The sequence below is a fragment of the Trachypithecus francoisi genome, unplaced genomic scaffold (genome assembly GCF_009764315.1).
Source record: "Trachypithecus francoisi isolate TF-2019V2 unplaced genomic scaffold, Tfra_2.0 Contig00236, whole genome shotgun sequence".
In the NCBI taxonomy this organism is placed as follows: Eukaryota; Metazoa; Chordata; class Mammalia; order Primates; family Cercopithecidae; genus Trachypithecus; species Trachypithecus francoisi.
In genome coordinates, this window is record NW_022680519.1 from 332315 (window position 1) to 341740 (window position 9426).

At 41.6% G+C, this 9426-nt stretch overlaps 1 protein-coding gene and 1 pseudogene across 1 annotated transcript in view; one reads left to right on the plus strand and one right to left on the minus strand.

Annotated features, from left to right (window-relative positions):
* The window catches only part of ARSF (arylsulfatase F), a 73385-nt gene extending 65241 nt beyond the window's left edge, over window positions 1–8144 (plus strand). Inside the window, exons 10-11 of the mRNA XM_033206743.1 lie at window positions 5293–5417; window positions 7658–8144. Of these exons, the coding sequence (XP_033062634.1) occupies window positions 5293–5417; window positions 7658–8040 (508 nt within the window). The 3' untranslated portion in view covers window positions 8041–8144. The remainder of the gene's footprint in view (window positions 1–5292; window positions 5418–7657) is intronic.
* A 148-nt stretch (window positions 8145–8292) lies between these two features.
* Window positions 8293–9030, minus strand: LOC117080808 (annotated as a pseudogene).
* Between the last annotated feature and the right edge of the window lie 396 nt (window positions 9031–9426).

Here is a 9426-nt window from a genome sequence, read left to right on the forward strand (position 1 = left end):
ACTTTGGTGAAACTGCAAGTCACTCCATTCTGCTAGAAGTCTCTAGTAGTTTTTATTATATCAAGAAAAAAGCAGATCCATCAGATGTGTCAAAGCTCATAAGAAAAAGAAAGTTGCCCCCATCCAACGAAGGAAGCTTACACTTGGTTTTAGCCAGTGAAGGCAATTATTTTGGATTTATAGATAAAACCTGTGTATTGATTATAGATAAAAAACTGTGTGTTTTGCTGTTACTTAGTTATTCATATAAAGTCAAAAAAATATTGACCAGGGTGAAAAGCAGCTTAAAAAAATAAGACAAAGAAACTAAGACTATATTTCATGGTTTTCAAAATTCTTTGTTATAAATTTTTATATTTTCTCCCCTCCCTCTCCCAAAAAAAGTTAGGTTCTGTTGGCACTAATACAGAAAAGAAAAATATTTTAGAAGTCATGGTTAACTTACTGAAAAACAAACTATCAAGAACTAATTAAGACACACCCCCAAGTTTGCCTTTCTAATATTTAAAAACATATGTTTGATGTTAGTAGATATTTGTATCAACACACTAAGGCTGGAATTTATTTTATAATTTTCAGGACTGAACTTTAGATCTAAAGACGTTTTTATTTTCTGTCTGAAAATAAGTTAGGCATTGATGATGCTAACACAGGAAAGAAAGTATATTTTATATTTTATTTTTATTTATTTTATTTTTGAGACAGAGTTTCGCTCTGTTGCCCAGGCTGGAGTGCAGTGGCACGATCTCAGCTCACTGTAACCTCTGCCTCCCGGGTTCAAGTAATTCTCATGCTTCAGCCTCTCAAGTAGCTGGGACTACAGGCACACATCACCACACCTGGATAATTTTTGTATTTCTTATAGAGATGGGTTTTTGCCATGTTGGCCAGACTGGTCTTGAACTACTGACCTCAAGTGATCCTCCCTCCTCAGCCTCCCAAAATGTTGGGAGTTACAGGTGTGAGCCATCGTGTCCAGCCCAGAAAAAATATTTAAAAAACCACTGTGAAGTTGTTGCAAAAAGAACCTACCCGAAAAACTATGGAGAAGCCCAGTTTCCCTGTTCTACCATTTAGAAATAGTTGTTTTAAGAAGTCTGTCACTCCGCATAGCCCAACAGCCTGTTAGGAAGAAGGGAAATGTCCTGGCACAATATTGCTACGTTGCATGAGGGTGGAAGGCAACTGCTGCCAAGTTCCAGCCATTGTCCTCACGTTAAAAAGAAGAACGAGTTGATTGGAGTCACTCATCACTCCAGTGCATTCTGCGCCATGAGATTAGACACTCATTTGATCAGAGGTTTAGGGTCACTGCACAATACTGTAATATTTGCATATCACCTACACACATCCTCTTGTATATATTAAATCATCTCTAGATTACTCATAATACCTAATACAATGTACGTGAATGCCACATAAAATAGTTGTTATATTGAATCCTTTAGTGAATAATGACAAGAAAAAGCCTGTACATATTCAGTACAGGCAAGACCGTCCCTAAAAGGTCCATAAGCCTAAATGTAAACCAAAATTATAACACTTCTAAATAAAAACATGGGAGAAAATTGCTGTAATATTCAGATAAGAAAATAATTGTTTTTAGATTTATCAAAAAAGTCACAAGCTATAAAAGAAAGAGATGATACATTAGTCATTATCAAAATTTAAAATTTCTGCTTTTCAAATGTCAATATCCAGTAAATAAACATGTGACCTCAGTCCATTAGTGGAGAAAAAAGGAAAAGAAAGAAAAAATTAAAATATTAAATACGAACTTAAAGTTTAGAAGAAAAGAAAAAGGCAAGCCATGAAGTAGAACCAAATAGTCATCCCTCTGAACTCAGAGGTTCTGCATCTGCAAATTCAATCAACTGCAGATCAAAAGTATTTCATAGGATTTTCTAGAATAAAGAATCTAGAATAGCCTAACATGTTTTGAAGAAGAAAATGTTTGAAGACTCACTACATAATTCCAAAATTTACTGTACAGCTAAAGTAATCAAGACGGTGCCGCGTTGATATGAGGGTTTCAGTGGCTCAATAGAAGAGGGGAGTCCAGAAATTGATCAATGTATATATTGCATTTCAACAAATGCCCAAAATAATTCGGTAGAGATAGGACTGTCTGTCAATACATGACACTAGAACGACTGGACATCAAAATGCAAGAAAAATAAATCTCAACCTATATCTGACACCACATTAGAAAATTAACTCCATACGGACCATAAGCCTAAATGTAAACCTGAAGCTATACAACTTCTAGGTGAAAACACAGGAGAAAATCGTATGAATATTTTTGATCTGCAGTTGGTTGAATTCGCAGATGCAGAACCTCTGGGCCGGCCGCGGTGGCTCACGCCTGTAATCTCAGCACCTTGGGAGGCCGATGCAGGTGGATCACTTGAGCTCAGGAGTTCCAGACCAGCCTGGCCAACATGGCGAGACCCCATCTCTACTGAAAATACAAAAGTTAGCCGGGTGTGGTGGTTGGCATATGTAATCCCAGCTACTCGGGAGGCCGAGGCGGGAGAATCGCTTGAACTCAGGACTGGGAGGTTGCCGTGAGTTGAGATCACGCCACTGCACTTCAGCCTGGGCAATAGAGTGAGACTCTGTCTCAAAAAAAAAAAAAAAAAAAAAAACCTGTGGATACAGAGGGATCATTATTTTCTTCCACTCCATGGCTTGTCTTTTTCTTTTCTTTTGAACTTTTTTTTTTTTTTAATTTTACTTTAAGTTCTGGGATACACGTGCTGAACGTGCAGGTTTGTTCCATAGGTATACATGTGCCATGGTGGTTTGCTGCACCCATCAACCTGTCACCTAGGTTTTAAGCCCTGCATGCATTAAGTATTGTTCTATTGCTCTAAACTTTTTAAAATTAACATTTAATATTTTAATTGTTTTCTTTTCTTCTTTTTCCCCACTAAGGGACTGAGGTCACGTGTTTATTTTCTTGACATTGCCATTTGAAAAGCAGAAGTTTTATATTTTGATAATGGCTAATTTATCTTTGTTTCTTTTATAACGTGATTTTTGTGATAAAACTTAAACAAATTTTTTCTTATCAAAAGATCACAGTGATTTTCTCCTATGTTTTCACTGAGAAGTTGTATAGTTTTGGGTTTACATTTAGGCTTATGGTCCACACGGAGTGAATTTTTTAATGTGGTTTGAGGTATAGGCTGAGATGTATTTTCCTTGCATTAGGATATCCAATTTTTCTACTGTCATTTATTGAAAGGCAGTCCTATCTCTACTGAACTATTTGGAGCATTTGTTGAAAAGCAGTATACATATTGGTCAGTTCCTGGACTCTCCTATTCCATCGATCCATTGAAACCCTTATTTCAACACTACACTGTCTCAATTACTCCAGCTTTATAGTAAATCTGGGGGTTAGTGAGTCTTCAAACTATTTTCTTCTTCAAAAAATTTTAAGCCATTCTAGGATCTTTATGTTCCCCTGTAAATTTTAGAATAAGTTTCCTCATTTCATCATAAACCTTTCTGAAATTGATTGCTTTAAATCTATAGATCAATTTGTAGAAAATTGATGTCTTAAAACACTGAATTTTCCAATCAATAAATATAGTTCATTTCTCCATTTATTTTTCTTATTAGGTGCTTTGTGGCTTTTCTCATACACGTTTTTCACATAAAAATGCTATCCCTAAATACTTCATGCTCTCTCTTGTTATAGTACATGATACTTTTAAAATAATGTCATTCCCAGCCATTCATTGCAAATATATAGACATTTTTAAAAGTTGATGTTGTACTGTGTGATCTTGCTAATCTTACTCATTATTTCCAGTAGGTTTTTCGGTGATAATTAACATAGGAAATCATTGTATCTGATAGTAAATATAGTTTTATTTCTTCTCAGATCCTTTTTAGGCAGGGTGCGGTGGCTCACACCTGTATTCCCAGCACTTTGGGAGGCCAAGGCAGATGGGTCACCTGAGGTCAGGAGTTTGAGACCGGCCTGACCAACATGGTGAAACCCCTTCTCCACTGAAAACACAAAATTAGCCAGGCGTGGTGGCACAAGCCTGTAATCGCAGCTACTCAGGAGGCTGAGGCAGGAGAATTGCTTGAACCTGGGAGGTGGAGGTTGTATTGAGCTGAGATCGCGCCTTTGCACTCTAGCCTGGGCAACAAGAGCAAAACTCCGTCTCCAAGAAAAAAAAAAAAATTCCTGACTGGGCACAGTGGCTCACGCTTGAAATCCCAGCACTTTGGGAGGCTGAGGTGGGTGGATCCCCTGAGGTCGGGAGTTCAAGACCAGCCTGACCGACATGGAGAAACCCCATCTCTACTAAAAATACAAAATTAGCTGGGTGTGGTGGTGCATGCCTGTAATCCCAGCTACTCGGAAGGCTGAGACAGGAGAATCCCTTGAACCAGGGAAGCAGAGGTTGTGGTGAGCGGAGATCACGCCACTGCCCCCAGCCTGGGCAACAAGAGTGAAACTCCATCTCAAAAAAGGAGAAAAATCCTTATCTGGGATGTATTATTATGTGTCCCATTACAAAGCAGTTTTTATTATTATTGCTTTCTAATATAAGGCATGAGATCTATTTTCTAATATAAATTTTTAAAATTCATTTTAGTTTGGATTCAGGGACCCATGTGCAGGTTTGTTCTTTGGATATATTGTGTGATGCTGAGGTTTCTATCAAATTCGTCACCCAAGTGGTGAACATAGTACCCAACAGGGAGTTTTTCAACCCTTCCCTCCTCCCTGCCTCCTGCTTTTTGGAGCCCTCCAGTGTCTAATGTTCCTGTCTTTATGTTCATGTATACCCAGTGTTTAGCTCCCACTTCTAAGTGAGAACATGGTGCTTGGTTTTCTGTTTGTGCGTTCATTTACTCCATTTCTCATATAAAATTAGAAGTATATGACTTTTAATGATTCCATAAAATGTTTTCAAAAGGTAGCAATATAATTGCAAATGAAGTTCAGATTTATGAAATTGCCACAAATTGCTGAGCTGTGGAGAGCCTCTGTGTCACAGCCAAGGTGATCTGATCTTTTCGCCTTTGGGGCATGCATTGTCACATTCCTCGGCCTCATCATTTCAGGATCAAAGCTTAGCTTTCTTCCCTTACCCACTGGAGTGTGATCTCCCAGAGAACATGCATGAGTTTTCTTAAAGACTTAGTACGCTGTCCTCTGGCCCTAAGGCATGACGCAGTCTTCACCAAGTACTCTTCAGGTAGCTTGGGACCCAACGTCCCTTCTCTCCCTTCTCCTTATCTGCACTGTCTGTGTCTCTGCAGGGTCATTGACGGTCGAGACCTCATGCCCTTGCTGCAGGGCAACGCCAGGCACTCGGAGCATGAGTTTCTGTTCCACTACTGTGGCTCCTACCTGCACGCCGTGCGGTGGATCCCGAAGGATGACAGTGAGTGCTCAACCCGTTGCTTCCTGTTCCCTGCCAGGAGCAGGGTCCCTCAGGTGTATCCTGAACACATTCTTCCTTTCCTCCCTAGACCGGTCCTTTCATTCCAGGGCTGTCACTGAACACATGTTTTTTGGAGAAGTTTCTCAGAATTGCGCTTTTGCAGAAGGGCAGGTGGGGGTAATGGAGATGCTAATTGGCGTCACTTAATTATCTCAGCAGATGCACATACATTAAAACACCACATTGTGCCTGGAAAATCTATGCAATTTTTACTTATCAATTACACCTTAATAAAGAAAACAGATGTATGAACATAAGATTTGCCTATAAAGTCAGGGAGACACTTTTAAGAAACATACATTTTTAGCTGGGCGTGGTGGCTCACGCCTGTAATCCCAGAACTTTGGGAGGCCGAGGCGGGCAGATCAGTTGAGGTCAGGAATTTGAGACCAGCCTGGCAAACATGGCGAAACCCTGCCTCTACTAAAAAATGCAAAAATTAGCCGGATGTGGTGGTACACGCCTGTAGTCCCAGCTACTCGGGAGGCTGAGGCGGGAGACTCGCTTGAACCCAGGAGGCAGAGGTTTCAGTGAGCTGAGATCACACCACTGCACTCCAGCCTGGAAGACAGAGTGAGACTCCATCTCAAACAAAAACAAAGCCAAAAAATATATATACATTTTTAGAAACAGGACTGATACCTGCTGGAAAATGTGTATATCATTTTACCAGGGGATTCTAATGTTCTCATTTTGTTGTAAGGATTGCATAATATTTAGCACTGACCTGTGGGCAAAAAGAAACCCAAGAACTAGCCTTGAGAAGATGGAAGAAGACAAGAGAAGCCAGCACCTTGGGTGCATGCCTCTGATGTGCTTGCTTGCTTGCTTGCTTGCTTTTTTTGGAGATAAAAAAATACTTATTGCATATCTTCTATGGGCAGGTTATTTTGTAGGCATAAGTTGTCATGGCTAAACTTTCTTTCTTTCTTTCTTTCTTTTGAGATGGAGTCTTGCTCTGTCACCCAGGCTGGACTGCAGTGGCGCGATCTCTGCTCACTGCAAGCTCCGCCTCCCGGGTTCACACCATTCTCCTGCCTCAGCCTCTCAAGTAGCTGGGACTACAGGCTCCCGCCACCACACATGGCTAATTTTTTGTATTTTTAGTAGAGACAGGGTTTCACCATGTTAGCCAGGATGGTCTCGATCTCCTGACCTTGTGATCCGCCTGCCTTGTCCTCCCAGAGTGCTGGGATTACAGGTGTGAGCCACCATGCCTGGCCGGTCAAGGCTAAACTTTCATTTATAAAAATCAATTCTAGACAGACTAAAGATAAAATGTAAGATTAAAAGTGTTAGAAGAAAATGAGTTTATGACCCAGAAATTGGAAGTTTAAAAAATTTTTTAAAAGTGACACACACGTAATAATATGCACACATTGCGCATGAAAATTGGAGGTATCTAGTGATACTTTGAGATGGGCAATGCATAGTGATCAGATTAGAATAATTGGCACATCCATCATCTCAAACATGCATAATTTCTTTGTGTTGGGAACACTGAATATTGTCCTTCTAGCTGTTTGTAACTATGTAACATATTATTATTAACTATAGTCATTCTACAGTGTTTAGAACAGGGGTCCCCAACTTTTTTGGCACCAGGGACCAGTTTTGTAGAAGACAATTTTTCTGCAGACTGGGGTGTGGGGATGGTTTTGGGATGATTCAAGCACATTACATTTATTGTGCACTTTATTTCTATTATTATTACATTGTATTATATAATGAAATAATTCTACAACTCATCATCATGTAGAATCAGTGGGAGCCTGAGCTTGCTTTCCTGCAACTAGATGGTCCCATCTGGGGTGATGGGAGACAGTGACAGATCATCAGGCATGAGATTCTCATAAGGAGCACACAACCTAGATCCCTCGCACTGGCAGTTCACGATAGGGTTCGTGCTCTTATGAGAATCTAATGCAGCCACTGATCTGACAGGAGGCGGAGCTCAGGCAGTAATGCCAACAACAGGGAGTGGCTGTAAAGACAGAGATGAAGCTTCACTCTCTCGCCCCACCACTCACCTCCTGTGTGTGTGACCAGGTTCTTAACAGGACACGAACAGGTACCAGTTCGTGGCCTGGGGATTGGGGACCCCTGCTGTAGAACACTAGGACTTCCTTGGATGTGGCTGAAATGCGCATCATTTGATGAGTCTCTCTTTTCTCCTCCAGGTGGGGCAATTTGGAAGGCTCACTATGTGACCCCGGTGTTCCAGCCACCAGAAGCTGGTGGCTGCTATGTCTCCTCGTTATGCAGATGTTTTGGAGAACAGGTTACCTACCACAACCCCCCTCTGCTCTTCGATCTCTCCAGGGACCCCTCGGAGTCCACACCCCTGACACCTGCCACAGAGCCCCTCCATGATTTTGTGATTAAAAAGGTGGCCGACGCCCTGAAGGAACACCGGGAAACCATCGTGCCTGTGACTTACCAACTCTCAGAACTGAATGAGGGCAGGATGTGGCTGAAGCCTTGCTGTGGGGTGTTCCCATTTTGTCTGTGTGACAAGGAAGAGGAACTCTCTCAGTCCTGGGGTCTTAACGAGAAGAGATAATTACAATGAGGCTACCAAAGACCACTATCTTTGGTGCTTTCAAGTTTGCAAGGAGTGCATTTAAGAGCCAATAAATTCATCTACCATTCCAGATTATTAAAGGCCCACTGGTTATTCCACTTGCTGCTTTTTTTTGGATTCCTATGGATAAATGTTGATTGAAATTTGTTTTATTTCCCGAAAATCTATAATTTATTAATTCTCTCGTAAAAAATCCACACAATGACTGCTGATAATGTCACTGCAGAATTGCTACTTCTGTTTTTCACCCAGTCTCCACCTTGGCCTATTGCCAGCACCATCATTGGCCTTTGCAGTCTTCGTGACTTTCTTTGTTCTGTTCTTACATTCCACTTGCTGTTTCCTTGAGGTCTTTTTCTTCTCACAAGGACTGTGTCTTGCAAGTCTATGTTTGGGTTCATTTTTCTTTGCATAAACTGAAGATTTGTAAATCGTGCCAAAACCAGTCGTCTTGCTACCACCAAAATGAGTTCTGAATATGAATACAAAGAGGACATCCTGGCTGGGCACAGGGGCTCACTCCTGTAATCCCAGCACTTTGGGAGGTTGGGGTGGGTGAATCACTTGAGGCCAGGAGTTCGAGACCAGCATGGCCAACATCATGAAACCTCGCCTCTACTAAAAATACAAAAATTAGCCAGAGGTGGTGACACATGCCTGTGATCCCAGCTACTTGGGAGGCTGAGGCAGGAGAATTGTTTGAACCTGGGAGGTGGATGTTGTAGTGAGCAAAGATTGCGCCACTGCACTTCAGCCTGGGTGACAGAGCAAGACTCCATTTAAAACAAAAACAAAAACAAAAACAGGACATCCTCTGTGTGGTCTTGTCCATTTTGGCTAGCTTTTCCTGAATTTCTGTCTTAGGTACTGTTGCCTTCCTGGGGTGAAGGACATCGATGACCATTTGTTGCCTCTGAAGAAGTTGGTAGCTCATGACCTTCCTGTGTGGATAGTTACCGTGTCATTCATGTTGACAGCTGAGTGCACTGGTGCAATCATAGCTCACTGCAGCCTTGAACTCCTGGGCTCCACAGCAATCCTCCCAGTTCAGCCTCTGGAGTAGGTGGCACTGCAGACACATACCACCACACCCAGTTCTTTTTATTCTTTTGTAGAGAATGGGTCTTGCTATGTTGCCCAGGCCAATCTCAAACTTCTGTCCCCAAGTGATCCTCCTGCCTCAGCCTCCCAAAGTGCTGGAATTATAGGCATGAGCCACTGCACCAAGCCTCGTTTCCATTTTCTAAATATGTCTTTCCGTGCCAGAAAACAGGCACCTACAGACACCTGTGCCATCTGCTCAGCTGCTTTGCTCTAAATATAAGGCCCTGTGTCAACAGGAGGCAACATACCAGGCATTTAAAC